This window comes from Microtus pennsylvanicus, chromosome 4 (genome assembly GCF_037038515.1).
Source record: "Microtus pennsylvanicus isolate mMicPen1 chromosome 4, mMicPen1.hap1, whole genome shotgun sequence".
NCBI lineage: Eukaryota > Metazoa > Chordata > Mammalia > Rodentia > Cricetidae > Microtus > Microtus pennsylvanicus.
This window is the reverse complement of record NC_134582.1, coordinates 48,661,923-48,687,275: the sequence shown is the minus strand read 5'-3', so window position 1 is coordinate 48,687,275 and position 25,353 is coordinate 48,661,923. Positions and strand designations below refer to the sequence as shown.

The following is a 25,353-nucleotide window of genomic DNA, read 5'->3' as shown; positions in this document are numbered from 1 at the left end:
GCTCAGCAGGTAAAGAGCTTGCCACCTGGTGACCTGAGTTCGATCCCTTATGTGGGACTTACATGGTGGAGACACCCAAAAAGCTGTTCTCTGGCCTCCACACACGGTAGGGCATAATTCCCACCCTGCCCCCAACACACACAAATAAATAAATAAATGTAATTAAAACTGTTACATGACTATTGACATTGCCAAGTGTCCCAGGAAGGAGGACAATGTTGCCCCCACCTGAAAACTACAAATCTGAAAGTAGCTAAAATTAAGTGGTAGAAGTACTTGGCCACATGATTGTAAAGATCCAGTGTGTGACTATGGAAACAATACCGACAGGAGGCAGGGGTTGGATATTTAAAACAAAAAGCAAAAAACTGAGTGAGACCCACATCACAGTTGGCGACAGTGACGAGAGGGAGCACAAAGTGACGTCGTCTGAAAGCGTGAGCTCAAAGCTTAGCGCCTTTACAAAGGCTCAGGAGAAAGCAAAACCATGTGCAAAGAATACATAACCCATGACCACCCTGCCAGAGCTAGTGGTGAGAGATGACGAGGAGGAAGATGACAGGGAGCTGCTGGAGGACTACAGCTGTCTTCATGTTACAATCTATTTTTGAAAATGAGGTGTGTGTGTACGTGCACGCGCAGGCATGTGTGTGTGCATGTGTGCAATGACTGAGCAGGTAAAAGCACCTGCTGGCAAGCTGAGTGCCGTGAGTTCCATCCCCAGGACCCAATATAGAAGGGAAGAACCAACTCTCATAGGTCATCCCCTGACTTCCACATGTTCACCACGGCATGCACGTTCCAATACATGTAAATACACACACATGCACTCCAAGGAAATGCAACGCAATTTAAACACACACATCCATGCAGCTAACAACCTGTTAAAGGGTGGGAGTATAGCTCAATGATAAAGCCAGAGCCAAACACATGCAACAGCCTGCATTAGATCCCCAGTGCCGCATGCCCAGACACACCAAGAAACAACAAAAGCCTGACCGCAGCGAGCATTTTTACTGACTGTCGGAGCTTCGAGTAACTCTAGTTTCTTATTTATGCCTTTCTGCTTGTACTTTTAGCCAGAAAACTTCCTTAGCTTATGATGGGGGGAAGGGGCTAAGAACTTTTTCATGTGTAAATAAGGCTTGTGATTCCATTCATGATGCCAATCATTCTGTCTCTGAAAACTCAGCAGGAAAGCTGCCTCCGCCTGGACAAGATCACCAGTCCCTCTAAGCCATAAAATCTGGACCTAAGAAGTTCGGGCATTTAGTCTGTGTCTTTATGTCTTGAGACCCTGAAATGGCAGTATTCTGAGGAAACCGAGTTCTAATATGTCCCCTAACTTCAAAGAGCTCAGGCAGGGGTAAATTCTAAAGCTGGGGGGGAAAATTGCCAGTTTCCTCTGACTGCTAGACCACCTGAGATCTACAAACAGAAGCCACCTTAATGTTGAATATGCTGATTTATGATTATATCTGCACATATAAGGTTTACATTGCCTACAGTTCAATACAGATTTGTGGGTTTAGAAAACGGTGAAATTTCAATAGCCATTCATCTGTAGCTCAGTTGGGAGAGCTTCCTTAGCGTGCACAAAGCCTTGGGTTCTACACCAGCACACGTAAGACAAGGTATGGCTCCACATGCCTGTAATCTGAGCACTCAGAAGACGGCTCAGGAGAGCCAGTCCATCCTCAGCTACATGCTGAGTTTCAGGCCAGCCTGGGCTACATAAGAACCTGTCTTAAAAGAAAACTTACATAGACACTGTGTTTAAACTCTTCACTCTGATTCAAAGAAGCCCCCTGATTGTCCATTGATATAAAACACACCAAATATAAACACGCTCCCAGCGTTGGTCCAGTATTTTTCAAAAGCATCTCTATCTATACTTATGCAATGATTCAACTTTAAATCAATTGGAGAAAATAGTTTGGACAGATTATTTTGTAATCCAAGCACTTGTGCAGCTGAGGGGGGAATGAAAGCTCCAGGCCAGTCTGGGCTACACAGTCTCAAAATAGCTATGCAATAATATATAATATACAATATTTACTTCAAATAACCAACAAGGTAGTGTCCAGCTCGGATTGTTTTGTCATCTTTAAGCTAGCTGAATCTCTAAAAGACAAGTTGGAAAACTTGTACATGTAAAAATTATACTTACTTAGAAACCTCAATCAAACACACATTTAACAAACCCTTAGTACTTCTTCTGATACTCCTTTAATGGTCAGAAAAGTGGAATTAGGAAGCATCTTCTCCCCCTTCCTCCCTTCCTGTCTTGATTAGGAACATGATGTTCAGTAGCCCAGCTGTCGACGTCTGAGCAGGGGCAGCCAGAAATATCACTGAACATCCACCTAAACTGGATTTGTGTTTTTCTGGACCAATCACTTATACAGCCTCACTAATCCCATTATCAATCGTTTTCAGTCAGTAAAAATAGTACCACATGGTGGCCACCAGGGGGCGGTCAAGTCCACTAGCACACAGACTATTGTTTGAGGGCCCAGGGCATGGCCTCTTCTGCACAACCCAAGGAGTGGAGGTTTCCTCCTGTGAAGCAGTTTCAACAAGACCGAAGCTGACTCTGTTTTATGCAGATTTCACAGCAGCACACACGAATGCCATAGGAATGGAACTGAAACATATCCTAGATATCACTGAGCTTCCTAACGTTTAACAGGTAAGAGCCGGTCACGTTCATGTTTGTTTGGGGGTGGAGGGCACAAACTAATAATAATTAGTAAATAAAAAATTGTAAAAGAGAAATGGAGTTCACAATACAAAACTTCCCACAAAGAAAGATCGTGGCGAACACTCTTGAGGCAGGCAAGCAGCAGGGATAGTTTAGCCACCCAGGACTCCACTGTTTGGGCCGTGCTGTGTATATCCTCCTCCTAACTTCATGATCCTGGTTAGGACAGGAAGGGGGGAAGGACGAGCACGATGCTCCCTGGGCAGCCTGACACCCAGAACTACATGTACTATGTGCAGACGCACGTGCGCACACACACACCTCTGAACAATGCACCCCACAAGCTGTTGGTAGCCTAGGACTCCTACCTGCATCAAGCCGCATGCACACCGGGCTCTGAACAATGGAATACCTTTCTCCTCCCTTTACCCCTCAGCAGCCCCTAAGCTGAGACAGATTCTGCTCAGTCACACTAGAGTTAGAGCTGAGTCTGTGAGCACATGGCCAGTTCAACTTGAACTAGTTAGGGATGAACGTGCTACAAAGGCCCGCGCAGCCCTCTACGTGAATTTGTAGGGGAAACCCTCGACTTTCCGTCATGTGCCTATGTGTTATTTAGATGCATACATGATCCCATGCATTGTGGGAAAGAGCATGTGCAAATCTTGCAGTCACAATAGAGAACATGTAAACACACCCCTAGCAACCAAACTCCTCCTTCCTTTAGGCAGCATAGAGAGAGGCCCCGGGCCCTTGATCCCGGGGCCCTTGGGCACCCTCACCTGCGTGGCCCCACTGTCACTCTTGACAGTGTACCTGGCCTGCCCTATCACTCTGCTTAGAATAAAGTTAGCATGCTTCTTTGCAAATCTGTGTGGGTCTTTACTGCAGTCCTCAAATATGAAGGTCAAGAATGCGTAAGTACTCAGCCTGGGACCCACCAGGGAAACAATCTCAGTGAAGTATTATACAAGATATTTAAAGAAGAAATAATGCTGATCTTATATGAACTCTGAAAACAAAGAGGAACTCTTCCCAAATTATAAGTTTGTTATTAAAAAAAAAAAACCTGATGGCTCACACCTTTAATCCCAGCATTTGGGAGGCTGAGGCAGGTGGATCTCAGTAAGCTCGAGGTCAGCCTGGTCTACAGAGCGAAAACTTGAAAACCACTGTGCCACATTAAAAAAAGAAGAAGAAGAAAAAACGGACATGATAGTATCTGCCTGTAATCCTTACTTTGGGGAGGTATTGAGGCAGAAAGATCAAAAATTCAAGGTCCTAGGCAGGATGTAAAGGTATATACATTTAATCCCAGAATTTTTTTGGTGGTTTTTTTTAAAATATTTATTTATTATGTATACAATATTCTGTCTGTGTGTATGCCTGCTGGCCAGAAGAGGGCACCCGACCTCATTACAGATGGTGGTAAGCCACCATGTGGTTGTTGGGAATTGAACTCAGGACCTTTGGAAGAGCAGGCAATGCTCTTAACCTCTGAGACATTTCTCCAGCCCTTAATCCCAGAATTAAGGAGGTGGAAACAGGTGGATCTTTGTGAGTTCCAGACCAGTCTGGTTTCTATAGCAAACCCCAGGCCAGGTCTCCTAGGGCTACATAGTGAAATCCTGTCTCAAAAGAAAAGAAAAAGAAAGAAAGAAGGCAGGAAGGCAGGAGTAAGTTTAAGGCCAAAGGCTAGCAGGTGCTTGAAAGCCTTTCTCAACAACAACAAAAAGTTCTCTATCAAGTATAATGACATATGCCTTTAATTCCAACACTTGGAGTCAAAGGCAGGCAGAGTTCTAAGAGCTGAAGGCCAGCTAAGCCTATGCAGCAGGTTACAGGCCAGTCAGGGCTACATAGTGAGGCTCTGTTTTCCATTATGTGTTTTAGATGTATTTACTTTAGCGTGTATGTTTTGCCAGCGTGTATTCTGTGCACCACATGTGTGTCTGATGTCAAAAGCGGTCAGAAGATGGTGCTGAGTCCCTGGAACTAGAGTTACAGATGATTGTGAACTACCTACCATGTAGGTGCCTGGAAAGAATCTAATTCCTCTGTAAGAGCAACAAGTGCTTTTAACCACGGAGCCATCGCTCCAGCCCCATGAGACCCCAGCTAAGTATCTGTAGCTGAGGAGCATCCCTTCAAATACACGGCACACGATGGATGCTGTAGCCTCCCGTGTCTCTCCTGGCCCATAAATCTAACAATGCATTCTCAGCTTTCTTCTGGCGCCCTCAGAGATACCCAGCTTGTTGTTCCACCAACTTTCCAAGCCCATTCCTGTTCAGACACTCCTCTCTCCTCCCAGGAGTAAGGACCCCAGCCCATTGCAGCTGGTCACCCAGGACCACGAAAGGTTTTGCCGTCAGTCCCAGCTCACTTGGAACAGGCGTGCGTGGCAAGTGGAGCAGACAGGGTGGCCTAATTCTTGCTGAGCACGCTAATGAACATGCACACACACACGAGCATGTAGACACACCACTTTATCAGCTCACAGATGATTGATCTGGGGGACAGGCAATCTCGCCATTACGGGGTAATGTTGCTCACGCATGTCATTGCCTAGCAACAGGAGGGGCAGCAAATCTCAACATCGGGGTGTAATGAATCACTACTGCTCACAAGTGGTTATTTGACAGGAAGACAGTCACATCGGGTTTGATTTCGAAGAAGACTTCGGAGAATTCTGTAGACTCAGATTGGGCAAAGCGTAAGTGTTTCACCAGCAGCCAGGCTTCTGAACAAAGGCGGCTCTGGTTATATGGTTGGATGTATCCATTTGTTGAAAAACAACATGAAACTAAAAATATGGGTTTTGATGGCCTTGTTCTGCCTGAGCTCCAACTTCTGAGCCTTCAAAAACGGTTAATGAATGGTAAGCATGTAAGAAGGTTAGACGATAAACTGGCTGGTCCCCGTGGAAATGGCGCCTGTAAGTGGGCAACCTGAGCGTCCAACACCTGCCCCACCCAGCTCCCGGATTTGGAACGAAACTGGAACAAGAACCACATACGAGCGAGATCTGTGTCTGGATCGCCTGTTGTTAGGATCCACTTGGGTTTTTTCCTTCTGTCGCCTTAATATGGCTTCCCACTGAGGCGCTGAGTCAACCATGTCGTTCTCCTGGCGTATTCTGAAAAGACAAAGCAGGCATCTGGAGTTCACGTCTATGCCAGGCATGGCGCAACTCACCTGGGGTCTCAGCACTCAGCAGGCTGAGGTGGGAAAACGAGGGGTCTGAGCCACCCTGGGCAGCAGAAAGAGACCCTGTCTCGGGGCCAATGAAGAAATGTGAAGTTAACATCCACCCACGAATGAGAAGGGAAACACAATATACCAAAATCTACGGGACACAACGAAGGCAGTCCTAGCTTCTCAGCCACTTGAACCTCGTTTTTCAGGCAAGAGAATGGCAATTTGATTACATTATAAAAGCTGGGGATCAAAACCTGGATTAATATATCCTTAAGTAGGCATATGTACACATAAGTATACAGTGTTCATAGTAAGTCTATAAAACAAAGTAACTTATTTTAAAGTATAGCCTTATGGTTTTCTGTATATCCTTTGATGGTTGTAATGTCTCTTTTCATCTCTAATTTTATTGATCCAAGTCTTCTTTCTCTATCTTATGATTAATTTGGCTGAAAACTTGGCAATCTTGTTAATATTTTCATAGAACTCTTCACTTCACTGATCCCTTCTACTGTCTTTATCACTTCTGTCTCGTTCACCTCAGCCCCGACTTTATCTCTTCCTGTTTACTATTTACGGGCGTTGTCTGTTACTGTTTTTCAAAGCTTTCCAGGGTACGATTAAGCTATTAAATCGCACTCTCTCTGGTTCTGTTGTGTAGGTAGGTACCCATCAGCTGTCCTCTGGGGATGGCCTTCACTGTCCCACAGATGTGGGTATGCTGTGTTTCCATTTTCATCCAATTCTAGGAATTTTTCATTTCCATCCTGATTTCTTCCTTAACTCGTGTATCACCTAGATGTGTTTTATGTAGTCTCCATGAGTTAGTGTATTTTTCACAGTTTCCTGCGGAGATAATATTCAGCGTTCCTCCACGGTGGTCAGAGAGAATGAAGGACATTAGTTCACTTTCCTATGTTTGTTAAGACTTTCTCTGTCCCCTCTGTGTGGCTGGTTTTGGAGGAAGTTCCGTGAGTGCAGAGAAGACTGTGTATTCTTTAGTTTGGGTGAAATGCTCTGTAGATCTTGGGACCATCTGATTTCTGATGTCATTTAACTCCACTCTTCCTCTGTTTAACTTCTGTCCAGGTGACCTGTGTATTGCTGAGAATGGGGTGCTGAGGCCACCTGCCACTGACTGTTGGGCTTAATCTATAATTTTAGATCTCATTTTACAAAGTTGGGTATGCCCACGGTTTGGTGTGAATATATTTATGTTGTAATGTCCTTATGATGGATTGTTCTGTTGGTGAATATGAGGTGACCTTCCTTCTTTCTTCTAATTTGTTTCGGGTTGAAGTCTACTTGGTCAGACATTAGGCTAACTATACCTGCTTGTTTCTTGTTTTGTTTGCTTGGAATATCTTTTCCCACCCTTTCACCCCAACGTATCTACCATTAACGGTGAAACATTTTTCTTCGAGGCACAAAAAGATGGATCCTATTCTCTAATCCTAATTGCTAGTCTGTGCCTCTTTATTGGGGAATTGCGATCATTCGTATAAAGAGCTATTATTGAAAGACGTGTATCAATTCCTGTCATTTTGTTGATTTTGCGGTATTCTGATAGGCCTCTTTTGATTTTGTGCACTGGTACTGTTTGTTTATTTCCCACGAACTCAGGTTGCTGAATCAATCGCTGTGCAGACCTTTGAGATGGGAAGGAGTGGACCTAGCTGGGGGTGTAACTGTAGGAAGTCACGGGGGAGCCACACAGGACTATGGGATGGGAAGGAGCCTAGTCATGGGAGTTTGCGCAGCTGGAAGGACCCTGTTCCATCTTCTCATTGTAGAATAAATTAGAAGTGAACATACATGCTATGGGCATTAACATTAGAAATATAACAAAGTCTATGACCTGAGGCCATCAGCCATCCTTTGAACCTAGCACTTCCATTTAACAGCATCACACGGGAACATATGCTCATTTATGGTCACGTGGGCACATGTGTGCGCTCACACATTTTCATGGCCACGCCCACAGACACCCACGAGGCTTGCTGGGAGACCTGACACACTCTCAGGCCTGAGGGATCAGGGCTCAGTAAATGCTGCTGTCCAAGGGAAAGAATCAGGTCAGTAGCAGATCTGTTCTTGCCCACAGGAACTCACGCCTTGATTTCTGGATTTAGGGTTAGACATAAAATGCTGGATGACATCACTGTACAATTCATGGGTAGGCTTAAATATCACTACATATTTTGATATGTTTATCAGGAAGTCAGGAGCTTCCGTTATCTCAAGCTCAATTCTCCTAGCAAGACTGATATGGCTTAGTTCAGCAATACTTTCCTCTAAGAACAGACATTTACAAGGAAGACAAGTGTGTTAGGAATAATCTTAAGACGAGCCTCTCCGCTAATGCAAATAATTCCGATCAAATCAAATTAGATGGAATAAAAGATGCCCATGTTTAATAAATGCAGCCCTCCTGGGTGGCCGGGAGCATGGCAAGGAAAGTGGGGGGAACCACGCAAAACCTGAGACCACATGTTCCTTTCCTGGGCTGCAGCCTAAATAGCCCATGGCAGTGGTCCTGACCATCCCTGGGGAGGGGTCAGAGCTTGGCAGGCTTTTCCGGAGGTGGAGTCCAGACCAAGGCAACTCCCAGGAGGAGGGGGCTTCCAAAGATGGATGCCGGGTATTACAAAGTGCTGTTTGTATATTCTCATCCATTGTAGAATTCAGAAGGTTGCTGGGTGGTGGTGGCGCACGCCTTTAATCCTAGCACTCGGGAGGCAGAGGCAGGCGAATCTCTGTGAATTCGAGGCCAGCCTGGTCTACAAGAGCTAGTTCCTGGACAGGCTCCAAAGCTACAGAGAAACCCTGTCTCGAAAAACCAAAACAAAACAAAAAAACCTAGCCAGGCATGATAGCGCTCACCTTTAATGCCAGAACTCAGAGGGCAAAATCAGAGGCAAGTGAAGGGATTGGTGGAGGATTTCTGTGAATGTGAGGCCAGCCTGGTCTAAAGAGCAAATTCTAGGCCAGTCACCTACACAGTAAGAAAAACAACTTCCTAGACACACACGTGTGGATTTCCTCTACCTTGCCAGGAGAAAGGACTAAATCAAAATGAATTTCAGATTATATCACATACTTTTATTTCTCAAACTGAAAATCTCACGAAAGGCCAGTGAAGGTCTACCAGTTCCTAGCCTCATGACCCAGGCACCGTGAAAACGAATGCCCTCTACCGGTGGTGCTGCTTCATAAATATTCTAACAGAGGCATTAAAAATGCAAGGCTCCGTGCAGTCCCAGGAGAAGCGGTCTTCCTGAGTGATGCTGGTGTGGACGCCCAAGTCCAGCTTGTAATGAAGTCTGAAATTACACGCTTACAAAAAGCCTCGGTTAATGATGCCTCATTACAAGAATAAAAGTGTCATTTCTTCTGCGACTGAACTGTTCCAGAAGACACAGGTGCACTCTGGGAACAAAAAAAATCCTAGCACTTATAATCAAGGATATTTTATCACTCAGTCCTTAAAGGAGGGAGTTATCTAATCCCTTTTTTAAAAAAAATCATTAGCAAATAAAGGAAATATGTATGTAAAAAAAAACCCGTATCTCCTATAATGCTTTTTTTTCTTTTCTTGAGATGGTTTCATCATGCTGCCTGCACTCCTGATCCTCCTGCCTTGATCTCCCAAACGCTGAGACTATAGTAGACCTGCACCACCTCCGGGTGCGATTCTTAAGTTGTGTTTATGCACAGGTGTGGAATATGCATGTGCTTTTTGCTGCCTTCCAGCTACGCTTTAATTATGATATAAGGATTTACATCATGAGGAAGAGAAAATATTAAAAGCCCTGAACTGGCACACGGCCTTTAAAAGCAGCACAGTCAGGGAATTATCAAAGGGGGAGGGGTCCATCATCATTTACAGTACAGATCTAGTAGTTTCAAGTGCTACAAAAGATGGACCTCAAAACCCAGCGCACTTCCTGCCTGTGTCTCAGTCTCTTCCCAAGCCTGTACTTGACACACGTTGTCTGTGTCCCCGCCTGAAAGGAGAGTCACAAGATAGTGTGGGAAATACATCAAGGAAGTGTAACAAGGCTTTTGTTTTTAAATTAATGTATGGGAGAGAAGGAGAAGGGGGAAAGAGGAGAGGGGAAGAGAGGGCAGTGGTGGCACACTCCTTCAGTCCCAGCACATGGGAGGCAGAGGCAAGTGGATCTCTGGGTTCGAAGCCAGTCTTTGTCTACAGAGTGAGTGCCAGGACAGCCAAGGACTTCACAGAGAAACCCTGTCTCAAAAATGGTGGAGAGATGTGAAAGGTGGATGGGGGGAATGGGGGAGATGGGGAATTGGGGAGATGGGGGGGATGGGAAGATGGGGAGATGGTGAATTGGGGAGATGGAGGAGATGGGGGGAATGGGGGAGATGGAAGATGGGGAGAAAGGGAGAATGCTTTTAAACAGTCATCTCGACAGTACCACAGGGCAGAGGAAATCTACTACATTTTCTCCACTTCCCAGTCCACCTTTCCCTAGGTTACACGCAATTTAGATTCTGACCGTGTTTGACACTTAATTAAAGCTCGCTAAGGTCGTGAAGATGAAATGCTACATCATCGCCTGATAGCAAAGTGAAGATAACAGCAATCCTTATTCTTTTCTTTCTCCTCAATTAGAGCCCTGCCTCTTCCGCACAAATCTTCACATTACCGAACGAATTCTTACACAGATCTCCTGGGACCATCCTCTGTCATCTCCCTTGATCAGCTTTGGTCTTAAGGAGACCTTCTTCCTTTACACCAGCTCTTAACTCACTTCTAATTCACCGAGATTAATGCTGAACCTCAAGCCTTTCCGAGCAAACGCATAAGCCCCGCCCTCAAGTTCTGTCTCCGTCCTGCTCAGCCACAATCTGACTCAGCGGAGACTTTAGGCAAACCGTTTATCTCCTTTGGTCAGGTCTCGGTTTGCTCATGTGAAAAATTATTACAAAGATCCTTTCTATCCTTAAAACTCAATGTTCCTCTATTTGTGTTTTCTCCAAGCCAATAAGACTCTGAGGCAAAGCTCCTCTCTCTGACTGAGACGTAACACCGGAGACAATAGCTTTGTGTGGCCACTCCACTGCTAAGATTAAATCACCAACAGACTGGGGACTTGTGTTCTCATCAACTGCGCTCATTTCTACCTCACCTGATGTAAAGCAATCTTCTTTTTTTATTTTGTCAGTAGCTTTTCTTCCCTAGGGAAATTTATTGGTTCCAGGCATCTGTTGCTGCACTCTCTTAAGGCCAGGAAACAGAAACTGCGTTCGCTTTCCCAGCGTTGCTCTGCCAGCAATAAATTCCTCTTGTTTGCTCCTAGAGTTGTTTTCCTTCTTCTAAGTATTCCTTCTGCCCCTGCTACCACAATGGATGACCTTTGACAAGGGCAACTTTACTCCGAAACTCTCCTGCCTTCATGATCTTACAATGTTTCACCCTCAATCATCCGGCAGCTTGTCTCCAGCATGGAAGCTTTGTTATTTCCACAGACTCTCTGGCAACTCAGATTACGCTCTGGAGCCCCGTGTCACCTATATCACAGGTCTACATCTTGGTACATCCTGGTAAAATAGAAATCAGAAGCCCTTGTGCCTGTGGCCTGGTGACCGCAGTCTGTCTGCACCAAGCTGACTGTGACCCTTCATAACCACAATTTGCATCTTATTGTTGCCTTTAAATCAATAGTAGCATTAAACCAAACAAACAAAAAAAAATCAACAGTAGCACAACAGGGGATTTGGCAAGGGAAATTACTATTTTCAGGTTTAGGGAAGGAAGCCCCAAATGGTTTTAAATTTACTAACATTCTGCATGCATTTTTTCCTAGGCTTAGTGAAACAGCAGCCGTGTGTGTGTGTGTGAGAGAGAGAGAGAGAGAGAGAGAGAGAGAGAGAGAGAGAGAGAGAGAGAGAGAGAGTGGTGTTTGTACACATACCTGTGGAGGGTAAAAAGAACATCCAGCATTGTCTTGCTCTGGCACTCTTCCGTTTTCTTCCTCTGAGACAGGGTCCCTCACTGAACCTGGTGGCTACCAAGCCCCTGGCTGCACCTCCCCCACCCACAATATTAGCTGTAAGCACCGGCAGCCACGCTTGGATTTTTCCCCAGGTGCTGGGATCTGAACTCAGGCCCTCGTGTTTATGCAGCGATCTCTCTTTTTAACTGTCTGTGAGTTTGTTTCTGAGACGATTTGTTTCTTTCTATTATATAGCTCCGGCTGTCCTGAACTCACAATGGAGAGCAGGCTGGCCTCTTCTAACTCCTAAAGATCTGCCTGCTCTACCTCTACTGGGACTAAAGGCATGCACCACCACAGCCAGCTACAGCAAGCATTCTTACTCACTGGACAATCTCCCCAGCCGTGCCTTTAAAAAACAAACAAAAACACTCTCAAGACAAAATCCTCCCCAAGTCGTGATCTGCGTTCACCCTACTTAGCAAGTCTTGTCTCTGTTAGTCTCAGTACCGAATTTCTGCCACAGAAACATGCTTCTTCCTTAATTAGAAAAGAATATAAAAGTCCTTATTGGATACATTTAAGACTATCTTAAGCTATTTATTCTTCAGATACTAATAGATATCCAGCAGACCAACAGACAAATAGATATTAAAAGGCAGGAACCAACTCCGATAGATTCATGCCAGAATGAACTCATGTTTCAAATGCTGACTTCATTTTTGTTCGAGGGAGCCAACTCCACTTTCCATTCCCTCTGGGGCCTTGGGAGACCACGGGGCAGCTGAACGTTCTCATTAGTTTAACAAACCTGCCTGTGCAGGATGCTGTCTACAGTCCCAGGTCTTCCCTGGCCTGAGTAACTCCATACTGTGTGACACCGGGTGTTTTCGGGCAGAATGGGGCTGAGTCTGCACCGTAGGGACACTCAACCTCACACACAAAGCACAAATTGATGACTTCATCTTAACAACAAAGTATGCCACTCTGTGAACTATGAAGTGTATCAGGACTGTAGGAACACATCATACCAATCGTATCAAGAAAACCAGGCCCAAGAACTTACTGGAAGCATCAAATTGAGGGATAGGTTCCTAGAAATTGTTCTAGAAATGGCTACGAAGGGTGAAAAAGCTGCAGCAGAGGTCAAGGAATTCCAAGGAAGCCTGAGAAGCAGAAGCTGACAGGAAAGAAAAAACAAACAAACAAAAGCCCACTTGATTTTTGAGTGTCTACCGGCTTTACCTAGCCATTCCGCAGCGCACACGTCGGGCGGGTAGACAGCAATCGATGTTCTTGTTGTGATGTGCAATGTGTGATCTGGGATCTGGGAGCTAATATTAGCAATTAAGACCAGAACGAAAGAACCCGTGTGTCTCGACAGGCCATGGAGGAAATCAGTACTACCTAGCAAACTGCTGCCAGAGAAATCCACACAGCCTATTCACTAGGTAATAAACTCTGCCATCAGGGAAGGACACAAACATGTTAGTCGGTTTCTGACACAATGTCCTCTTGACAATGCACCCGGAGAGCCCTGTACTACCAATGAGATCCTGTTTCCAAAAACAAAACAAAAGAATGAACTAAATATGTAAAGTTAGGACAGGTGGGAGAAGGGAAGAGGGGAGGAAATGACAAGTAGAAGAGAAGGGGAGGGAAGGAGAAAGGAGACGTGAGGGGAGGGGTGAAGGCAGCTGAAGAAGCAGGGATTTCAGGCTGGGACTGGACTGGGACCTTGTACCCCAAAACACTCTCACCTCAAAGATTCCATTTGATCCGACAACAAAACACATTGTTGGGACTAATTGAGTCCTAGCCTTTAGCTGCTCTTCCCTGTCTAGAGCCTTCTAACCGAAGTTACTAGAAGCTATGCCTTACCTAGAGGATCAGAGGATGGGATTTTCACCTGTTGGCCATTGACTGCAGGGTATTTAAGCCTCCATGGTGCTATTAAAGAGGGGCTTTTGGTACCAGTGTGGGAAGGTCTGTGTGTCGGTCTGTCTCTGCGTGTGTATTCTCAACCTCCAGCCCCTTGCCCGAAGCTCGCGAACTGGGTTCTAGCGCTTAGAGCGCAGACGGGGGCCCGCGGTGAGCGGCAACACATATCATACATATTGCATGCCCCATGCTAAAGACCTAAGAATTGAGTTGGTAAATGAGATGCCCAAATATCACCACAACAGAGCTGACCCAAACCGTGGGTTGTCCCATCATACACCAGTGGCTCTTGTGCAAAGAAAAAATTCAGGGAAGACAGAGGAGAGGAAGGATGAATGGGGAGGAAGCTTAGAAAAGCCAAGGAAAAAAATCATAAAACATAGAGTGAAACCAGCAGCAAGAAATTGAAGAGGAGATGATGTAACTAGAGAGACTAAGGGGAAGGATCTCATTGGCTCAGACCTGGAGCAAGAAAATTTGCCAGGGGCGGAGCCACACCTTCAATCCTAGCATTTAGGAGGAAGGGGGGGGGCTCTGAGTTCAAGGCCAGGGCCACACTGTGAGACCTTGTGGAAAAACAACTTCCAGCTGGCTATAAAATGGGTGTGAAAATTTACCCTCTCAGCCTTGAGGACAGTAGGGACACTCACTGCAGCCTGAAGAATAACTGAAGTGAAGAGAAACGGGGACAGCAGAAATGATGCCAGCAGGAGGGAGGGTGGGCCTTTCTGCTGTGACGGAACCGCACAGAAACACATCTGTAGGAAGACTGCCTACATCCCCACCTGTTCTGAACCCAAAGGGGTGCGTGTACAGATTCTAGCTCTGTGTTCTTTAACTGTAAGAAAACAACAACCCTTGCATCTAGTATTCCACTGCTGGTACTAAAAGCTTCTTCTGGATGAACTCTATTGTAAACATTATTTCTCATCACACATAAACAGGGATGTTAAAATGTTACCTACAAAACAATACAGTAGAAGTAAGCCCAGTGGGTCAAGTTTATAGAAAACCAAAAGAGCAACAACAAAAATCCCAGCATTAAGCTGGGCAGTGGTGGCACACGCCTTTAATCCCAGAACTCTGGCGGCAAAGGCAGGCAGATCTCTGTGAGTTCAAGGCCAGCTTGGTCTACAAGAGCTAGTTCCAGGACAGGCACCAAAAGCTACAGAGAAACCCTGTCTGGAGGGAAAAAAAAACTCCCAGCATTCCTGGAATGGCCTCGGGCCCAATAACGACTTCCTGGCCTGGGGGTGTTGACAGAGTGCTTGCCCGGGGAATGAGGCCCTGGGTCTGATCTCCAGAAGGCACAGAAAGTAGCAGAAGGGCGGTGCACACCTTCAACCCCAGCTGTTGAAAGGTGGGATTGAAGGTCAGCCTGTGCTACACTGCCAGCCTGAGGTCAATGGAGCTTCATGAGAGACCCCGTCTCAAAAATGCCAAGAGAGTTCCCTTTATGTCCAAATAAATAAATAGTTGTAAAATCCAGAAAGAAAGTTTAGGAAAGTAACCAACATCTGAAGACCACACAGAATCTCCAGAAGTAAAACTGACTCTGAAGATCCACAGCCCACAGAAATTTGCACAGTGGTGTCTCGTCTCCCCAAGGCGACAACCTCCCAGCGTAAGAAGGGAAAGCAAAACGGGGGAAAAGGAGCTGGCTTCAAAGATTAGAAAACACTTGGGAGACCCGGGGAGTGCAGCAAAAACTAGCACTGTGTGAAAAAGGAAATCTGACCTTGACAAACATCAAACAATAATAATTTGAATGGAGGTACCTTGGGGGTTGAGGAAAGATGCTCTCGGAAGCCACAGGTCATTTATTGAACAATCCCAGAGCCAGAAGTGGGCCCATCTCCCTACAAGCTGTTAGTCAGGGAGGACCCTGAGACAACACCCCCTTACCCCCAATACTGGTAAAATTGCCACTGGCTGCTCATCAGAACTGGATAGCCAGATTCTATTGCTGAAGATGCCACACACTGTGGTTGTAGGACATAGGAAAAGAAAAATCAAGCTGCAGCTGGGCTGGAAGCTTCCCCCCTGCTGGCTAGCCCTCGTGGTACAGGAAGGTGCTATGCAGGTTGCCGGGTGGGGGGGGGGACACAACTGTCAGCAACACGTGATATTCAGTTGTGGGCCTCGTGTGCAATAACACTGACATGCCAGGCAAGATGGTCCCAATGGTGCAGTAATGGTAAGGCTTCCTTGGAGGGGAATCAATATTGGAGGCCTTCTCTATAGGAGAGAACTCACATCTGGCACCATAACCCTGGTCAAAAACCTGTGGTTAGGAGGGTTGTAGGCCCTAGTGGGGAGTTACGGCTGCTGTCTTGTTAGGCACGACGTGCCTTTCAAACTGCCTTCCAGACAGCCAGGTAGATGTGCACAGTGCAGTGCTAAAGTCAGCACTGCTCATGGAAGTTTCTTATCTGCAGTGGCCAGTGGTAACTCCAGAGATAAATACTAAGATAGATACTAAGGATAAATGATTACTGAAAGCTCGGCCATAAATAAAACACTCCCCGAAGGCTTCGCGACCACTGACGATCAAGAGGCAGAGTAAACAGGGGAGACATCACCGGCTTCTAGGCAGGACATGGCTGCTGTACTCTAGGCCTCACAGCCTATGCGATGACCTGCACAAGACTAGGCCTATCAACAGCTCGTCACAGAAGGGGGAGGGGCTCACGGGACCCCGGTGCTCCCTAAGGATTTATATGCAGTTAGCATTGATTAGAGAAGGGAGCGACATTTTCTTCATTGGTCTAGAAATCAGTAAAGGGCATGTGTGCCTGAAACAACCTTAATGAAATTCATTGATCGGGTCATCATCACCATTGAAGAAAAAAAAAATCAAGGCAGCAGAAGGGAGGCTACCCGAGAAGAGGAAGCAGATCAGTGAGGTTGGGGAAAGGACCAGAGAAGCAATGGGAGTGGCTATGATTGACACAGATCGCACACATGAATGAAAACAGCATCATCAGACTGATCATACATAAATGCTAATGAAAATTTAAAAATCAGTTTACCCAAAAGTTGGCCCAAAGTTAAAATTTCCCCAAGCAAGACAAAAAAGTGGGGGTGTGTCAAGGGTATAGGCCCTTGCAGCAAAGACAAAGAAAGATCCAGTCCTAAGAAACAGAACGTCGGCCAGCGGTGGTGGCGCACGCCTTTAATCCCAGCACTCGGGAGGCAGAGGCAGGCGGATCTCTGTGAGTTCAAGGCCAGCCTGGTCTATAGGAACCAGGACAGGAACCAAAAAGTTACGGAGAAACCCTGTCTCGAAAAATCAAAAAAAAAAAAAAGAAAGAAAGAAAGAAAGAAAGAAAGAAAGAAAGAAAGAAAGAGAGAAAAAGAAAAAGAAACAGAACATTGAGCTGGGTGGCCATGGTGCAGTCCCAGCACTTGGGAGGCAAAGTCGTCAGGTGGATCTCTGTGAGTTCAAGGCCAGCCAGGTCTACAAAGTGAGTTCCAGGGCAGCCAGGGCTGTTACACAGAGAAACCCTGCCTCAAAAAACAAACTAACTAACTAACTAACAAAAAGAAACAAAGAAAGAAATGGAACACCAACCAACATGTACAAGTTCTGTTTGGCTAACGGTCACCCCAAACCTTTCGTAAAAGCAAGAAGGATATTGCTGAGCTCTTGGTAGCCCCCACAGGCAGCCAAGCCCAGGGAAGCTGCATGAGGACAAAGGTTCAGCATCTCACCAGGAGTCTCCTGAGCAAGCACAAAGCCAGATATGGAGAGACAGCACTCGGAAGACTTCCTGCACAGGTGCAGAGCAGCAGCTTAAATGTTCAAAGCTGATCCAAAAGCGAGGCATTCTGGTAAAAAGGTCAAAGGCTAATGCTGGGGGGGGGGGGGGGATTAGCACAATACAGTGGACAGGTGGCTCCCGGAAGAAGCAACCTGACTTTGTGCCCGCCTTCCTCGCCCACCTTTGCCTGCTGAGGCAGAACCTGCGTGGATGGAGATCAGAGCTAGCGTTCCTTGGCCCGTTTTCTGCTACGCCTCATCTACTTAGGACACAGGAACTAGGGCAATATTACCAGAAGTGAAAATCAATTGCAAAAGCCTTTCGGATCCTTCCTGTAAAACGTGAGTGAGCACGTGCTCGGAAAGCCATTTCTCTTCACTATCCTTACAAAGCACAGTAGCACCTGAACATTCAGACGCTCAGAACTACTGCCATGCTAACACCAAGGAAGCCAAATTAAAAAACAAACAAACAAAAAATTCTGTCCCCGTGACAGGGATATAAGCCAGCACACAGCAAAACCAGCAATGGGCAATTTAAAGACCTGGTGGCAACCTTTTGATTCTCTTTCATTTTTAATAGCAAATGTCACCCTTAGCCCATTTAGCGCCCCCCAAAGACAATGTTTTTTGTTTTGTGTTTTAAACAGATTTCTTCCGTGCAGTTGAGAACAGGTCATTTAGGAGCACAGTTTGGAAGATACTAAGTAAAACAAATAGATTCTGCCTTGATGAAGAAGCACAGGCCGTTAAACAGAAAAGCCACAGCCATTTGATTCGTTTTGTACAAAACTGCTTGATTGTACCGCAGGAGGAACCTACCTAAGGGAGAGCCACCTGTCATAATTGGATTTTCACAGATAAAGAAACTGAAATTGTTTCTTCGAGGAGTGTTATAACACACGGAGCTCTTGCAGCTCTCTGGTGTAATCCCAGCCTTGGAGAGGGCAGGAGGCAGAAAGACTTCCTAGGCGAGCGGCCCATGCTCACAGTGCCGACGAGGCTATCATTCTACAGGCTTTGTAGTCAGAGAGAAGAGCATCCAGTCTGTGTGGAACAAGGATCCCAAGCACTAAAGAATGACCTTGGAGACTGGTCCAACTTCTTTAATTCACAGAAGAGAAAAAGATGGCTTAGAAAGAAAAGCAAGCAGGCCTGAGCTCCCAGAAGGTGAAACGGGTCTCTCTCCCTCAGCATCACGGATGTTTTGGTGCTAGATGTATCTGTGCAGCAGTGTCTGCATTGCATGTTGGAGAATGCTTAGCATCAACTCTGGTCAGTAGCAATCTCTCCCACCCAAATGTGACAAAAATGAATGTCTGCAAACACAGCCAAACATCCTCTGAAAGGGCAGAGCCTGCCCAGTTAAGAAACTTAAAACTTTTAAACTTGTGTGACCGACAATCAGACCCCTCTGAGGCCTGCCCTGATGGCGTTTCCATATCTCCTGAATGACCTTTTGTTTTTAAATAGATGGTTTGGGACTAGGGAGACATGATTAATGCAAGAAGCAAACACTAAAGCTGATTACATGTCAACTGATTAGCAAGCTCTTAAAAACAGACTCCGCAAAGGTGGCCCAAACACACCGGCCTGCTGTACCTCACGTGACCGGAAACACAGAGAAGCTAAGATTAACAGACGCTCTAAGATGATGAGTCTCATTTCAGGGCTAAATAAAATATAGAAATATAACCAGGAGGTACTTCAAGGAGAAATCGCCACACAACCAGCAAGCTCTTCCCCATCTTAGATAAATTCAACATACATTATACCCTAAATATAGAATTATCTTTAAACAAACAAGAATGTACTTAACTACCGGGTTATTTAATGACTGTACCCTAGAGATAAGAAACCAAAGAGCAGGCTTTCCTATAGTGGTTATTATTTGTGTTTAAATAAACAAAGCTTGGGGATCAGAGGATAAAGCCACACTAGTCAGCTATACAAACCAGGGTGTGGTGCACACACCTTTAATCTCAGGACTAGGGAGACAGACAGGCAAAAGCATCTTTGGGAGTTTAAGGCCACCCTGGGCTACACAAGACTGAATCTGTCTAAAAGAGAAACAGAGCTCACATGAAGGTGATCCCAGCACTTGGGATCCCACCCCTTTAATCCCAGCAGGTGGAGGTGGAGACAGGAGAGATATGGCTGGGCGGAGAGAGGGATGGATATAAAGGGAAAGAGACAGGGACTTGGTGTAGTATGGAATTTGAGGATTCATGGAAAAAGGATCTTGCCCCATTCTGGTCTGAGGCAGAGGTAAGAGCGAGTGGCCAGCTGCTTTGCTTTTCTGATCTTCAGGTTGAACCCCAGTATCTGTCTCTGGGTTTTTATTATTTGTGATACAGTTTCCCAAACGAGTGATTCAAAGCAGTGGCCCTTGGACCATCAAGGAAGAAGGCAGGCTCGTACCCTGAGGACCACCGACGATGGCGGGGCTCTAGGCACTGCAGTGTGGCGGGGCTCTAGGCACTGCAGTGTGAAGGATTTACCTGTTTCTCTTCTTCCGGTGCTCTCGGTTAGAATTTTCTGACTCACTACCACTGCTTGTGTTACAGCGTGAGCGGGACCTGAAGACGAAAGCAAACGGGAGACATTTTTATGACAAATTACAGAAAGGCTCATCGGGTACTCTAGAGGTGATTGTGGAGAAAAACCACTAGTCCAAACACAAAGAACCACATTATCTCTCTCCCAGTAAGTGTTTCTGGACACAGTCAAACGTCTGAGTTAAGCTTACAGTCCAAAGAGCGAGGCGGGAGGAAGAGGAGAACACATAAAGGGAAACATTGTATTCCCAGAAAGGACTCCTAAGACCCAGCATGCCTAACAAAACTCAACGCGGCAAAGCCAAACTCCACAGTGTGGACAAAATAGGGATGCCATCTCATCGTCTCCAACCCCTTACGGGACAGGTGGAGTTTATTCGCACTGCTTTGAATTTGTATTGATCATGTGACAGGTTTCACCAACAGAATGAGGTGTGGGGAGAGCCTGCCATTGGCTCCAAACAGGGCCATTGGCTTCTGCTTCCTTCTAGTTACCCTACAGAACACACACATGCACAATGTTGCTGCTTTAAGCCAAGTGTGGAGTAGTTTACAATATGGCAGAGCATAGCTTGAGACAGTTCCTCAGAGGCTCAAAAGGAGCAGGAAAGAAAAGAGAAATGTCAGGGGTCAGGACAGAATGGAAGACTGAGATCCAGCTAAAACCCACCAACTGGTGATACAGTCATAGCAGCCGCAGAAGAGGGACAAACTCCACTCCCGCCCTGACGATGAACACCCCCATCCTTTCTCCTCCCGGACCCTTCCCGTTGCTGTCTTACCTCCTCCTCTGCTTCAGATCTGAGTCTTCGCCACTGTTATGAGCTTTCCTGAGGAAAACAAAAGAGAGCAGTCTGGTCAGCCGCTAAGAAGGCACAGATTTCACATCGGTGACTACAGATGCCTTTGGTATTGGCTCACTTGCCACACATTTATGTCATGTGTATAATTCAGCCCCGTGACAGGTCCCAGAAACACAGCACACCACCAGCTGGCCTCAGGAACCCAGTCATCTAGAGCAAGGCTGTGGTGTATGTGTAATGCCCGGGTTGGATAAGCTCCGCTCACCCAACAATACGGATGGCTGTGGTGTCTAGGAATGCAATCCGCTAGGTCAACTCTCAGCTGATTCCAGCTCTCACTGGGGCTCACTCTCTGCGTCCTGGCCGTGAATTCCTCATTTCTTCTATAATAACCTCATCCGCAACAACTCACCAGCCTACGTCTTCCTTAGACTTTGGCTTTTATTATCACTGACCATCTCCAGACACGGTGCTCTCTCGCCACACCGCCCCCTACTTCCTGTTTACCTTTAAGCACTTCTAGTAGGGCATCTTGTTAAAATATGCAGGCACTGAAGCCAGACCGCGTGAACAGGAATCCCACCTCCCTCACTGAAGCCAGACCGCGTGAACAGGAATCCCACCTCCCACACTGAAGCCAGATCACGTGAACAAGGAATTACACCTCCAGCACTGAAGCCAGACCTCGTGAACAGGAATCCCACCTCCCTCACTGAAGCACTTTGTGACTCAAGCTATTCCTCTGAGTGGCTTGGTGTTTCATGTTTTAATTTTTATTTTATATGTAAGGGTGTTTGGCCTGCATATACGTCTGCATACTATGTATGTGCCTGGTGCCCTCAAAAGTCAGAGACACTGTCAATCCTCTAGAGCTGGAGGTACAGATGACTATGAGCTGCTATTTGGGTGCTAGGAATCCAAGCGGGGTCCTGGAAGAAGAACCAGTGTTCTTAATCACTGAGCCATCTCTCCAGCCTGAGGTGCCTCAGTTTTAATAGAACCCCCAATAAACAGCTGTGAAGAGTAAAAAACCGTGGCTGGAGAGATGCTGCAGCAGGTATACAAGAGCATGTATTGCTCTTGCAGAGGACCTGGGTTCAGTTTACAGGGCAGCTCACAATGATCCTGTAACTCCAGCTCCTGGGGACTGAGCATTGCAGGCACCTGCACTCATGTGCACTGCCCTCATAAACACACAAGCACACATATACACAATTTAAAAATAAGAAAAATAAATCCTCAAAGTAATACATTCCAAGTGACTAGGACGTGAGTCAGTGTAAGCTGTCACTATTACTGTTTACTCCCCTAACGTCATCCTATCCTTTATCTGACCCATGAGCTCTGCTTATTGTGTCCTTACTCAACTTAGGGTTCACTCGGTAACCTCCATGCCAGTTCTCGGTCCTATCCCTAACTCTGCTTTTTAGCCCATCATCTTGGCATCCAGGACTGAACCAGAGTAGGCTTGGTACAGCGTCAATCTGCTTTCTAACCGTGTTTCAGTAATTCAACAGTTGGACACCTGTCTCTGACCTAAGTACTGTCCCTGCAGAGTTCTGCCAACATCTCCTTTGGTGGCCTTCGGCTAAAAGGCTTCTGCATTAGCTTGTCTGTTTTCTCCTCCCAAAGGAAAAGGTGGCATCAAATGGAGCTCCTCCATCTTCCCTCCACCTGAAATAAACACTTACCATCTCCCTGTTACACAACTGTCTTGACAACAAAGGTTAGCCCCTCCCCCTGCTACCTCTATATGCAACACGAGTCCTGATCACTTCTCTAAATCATCTTGGTGCACTCCCTGCTGACCTCACATATATGCAACTTTCCCTGTCAAAACCCTTTTGTAGATTTTAATATTATCAACTTTTTCTTTACACCATTTATTTATTTATTTATTTGTGTTTATGAGCGGTCAGAGGACAGCTTGAAGGAGCTGGTTCTTTCCTTCCACCATATGGCTCTCAGGATTGAACTCGGGTCATCAGATTTGGCAGCAAGCACCTTTGCTTCCTGAGCCATACATCGGCCCTTAACATTGACTCTGACTCTAGACGGCTCCTCTTCTCCCACCTGTCCCTCCTCTCGTTCAAAGCCAAACTTCCTCAGAGATGTCTAAAGATTCTGCTCCATCTCCTTCCCATATGTCATCCAACCCTCAAAAGAGTAGACACATCTATCTCTTCAACACCACCCCCAGGCCTTCTGTCTTCCCTCTGCCTCTAACTATTTAAACCATATAAGACACACCGATACACAACCCCTGCCCTTAGGCTAATTTGGGGGCAATTAGGCATCCACCCAAGCAAAGTCACATGTGCAGGTTCACACTCTGCTTTGAAAGAGGCTCACGATGCTTACACAGCAGTATCACTTTGGAGGACAGAGCCCACTGGCTGTAAGTGTCGTTCTAATTTCCAATGCAGTAACATTTAATATGCATTACCGATACCCTGAAAGGCACATTATATAGCTAGCATGTCATCTATGTTTTTAAATTAGTCATTTTAATACAGAAAGCATGTGACTATCACTATTTATAAAAATGTTCTCTAACACTATTTCAGATAAAGACTTCAGCAACCCTGCTTGCTTTATTTTGAAAAGAACAGGCTTCTCCCGTTATCCTGAGGAGACACACAGCAGTGGCTTTCTGAGCATCAGGGTATCGCAGCATGCCTGGGACCCGAAGCTTCTGGTCCCACTGGCATGAGAACCCTGTTCCGCTCACCTTCTCCGCATGGGCTGCACAGACTCGTTGTCACTGCCGCAGGACAGGTTACGCTGGCGGGTACAGGGGAACTTTGGTGACTTGGTGCGATCACCGGGCGAGTTGTAGAGCCCACTGGAGTGGAAGAGAAAGCTCAGGGTCGGGCTCAGGAGTTTTCACAGGACCGAGTGTGGGGTATAAGCATTAACGTCATTCGGTCTTTTTTTCAGTACTGTACCCTGACTATAGATCAATGGTTCTCAGCCTTCCTAATACTCCAACCTTTTAATACAGTTCCTTATGTTGCAGTGACCCCAATCATAAAATTCTTTTGTTATTTCCCACTGTTATGAATCATAATGTTAATGTCTGCTGTGGGAACCTCGAGGGGATTGAGAACCACTGCTCCGACCCATCACGAGGGCCTTGTGGGTGACTTCTTTTTTTTTTTTAATCATTCGCCAGGCAGTTTTTATTCATTCTTTCATCTATCATTAATTCAGCCCCATTTCCTGAGTTCCTCTTACGTGTCATGCACACTGAGCACTGTGGATGGAGAACCGCCCTATATGCCCCTCTGAATGCATGATTCCGTGGATAGGGCAGCAGAGTGTTTACAGAGAAAAGCCTGGCATTTGAACCCATGACTTCAGGCCTTAGTCACCAGAAAATAGTTATTGACTTCGACACACAACGTATTTCTTCATTATTCAATGTCCTTCTTCATAACTTAGAATATATTTCTCTGAAAGAACTATTGTTACAAATTAGATGAATTGAATAGAAATCCTTTGATATCTGTGGGGGCTCCAGGACCCCTGAAGATATCAAAATTTTTAGGTGCTCAAGTCTCTTCTTTTTATTGGTTTTATTGAGCTCTACATTTTTTCTTTGCTCCCTTCTTGCATCTACCTTCCCTTCAACCCTCTCCCATTGTCCTCATGCTCCCAATTTACTCAGGAGATCTTGTCTTTTTCTACTTCCCATGTAGATTAGATCCAAGTATGTCTCTCCTAGGGTCCTCATTGTTGTCTAGGTTCTCTGGGATTGTGATTTGTAGGCTGGTAATTTTTTGCTTTATGTCTAAAATCCACTTATGAGTGAGTACATATGATAATTGTCTTTCTGGGTCTGGGTTCCCTCACTCAGTATGATGTTTTCCAGATCCAGCCATTTGCCTAAAAATTTCATGATGTTATTATTTTTTTCTGCTGTGTAGTACTCTATTGTGTAAATGTACCACATCTTCTTTACCCATTCTTCAGTCAAGGGGCATTTAGGTTGTTTCCAGGTTCTGGCTATGACAAACAATGCTGCCTTCTTGTCCTTCTCAAAGGTTTCACAGTGGGAAACACGCTACTGACACCCACATCAGCACTTCCTGAAGCCACAGGGCAGTTAGTGTCCTCAACTGGGTAGGCCGGGACAGATGTGCCGCCCTCTGCTGCCCTTCTCTCCAGGGACAGTGGGCGTGCTTACCTCTGGGGTCCATTTTCTTCCCACGGCGCATGAGATTTGCTTCTTTGGATATCAGGGCTGTTTTCATTCTTTGCTTTCTTAAAACTTGAATAATAAAGAATGGAAAATAAGTTGAGCAAAAACAAATGATGTTAGTCCACACTGATTTACTCTGAAGACTTATTTAACGGACATTAAGATGCATATGTGCACACATTTCCTTGTTTATAGCTGTGACTCATTCCAAAAGGA

General features: G+C 45.8%; 1 protein-coding gene across 3 annotated transcripts in view; it reads right to left on the bottom strand.

The window, feature by feature from the left end:
- The window catches only part of Epb41l4a (erythrocyte membrane protein band 4.1 like 4A), a 196,642-nt gene that overhangs the window by 8,206 nt on the left and 163,083 nt on the right, over positions 1-25,353 (bottom strand). For 2 of the 3 annotated variants that reach the window (XM_075969030.1, XM_075969032.1), the window contains 5 exons: positions 25,123-25,206; positions 23,665-23,778; positions 20,913-20,960; positions 20,074-20,151; positions 5,724-5,843 (listed from right to left, as the gene is read on the bottom strand). In XM_075969030.1, the coding sequence (XP_075825145.1) occupies positions 5,724-5,843; positions 20,074-20,151; positions 20,913-20,960; positions 23,665-23,778; positions 25,123-25,206 (444 nt within the window). The remainder of the gene's footprint in view (positions 1-5,723; positions 5,844-20,073; positions 20,152-20,912; positions 20,961-23,664; positions 23,779-25,122; positions 25,207-25,353) is intronic. The other variant, XM_075969031.1, reaches the window with a different exon arrangement.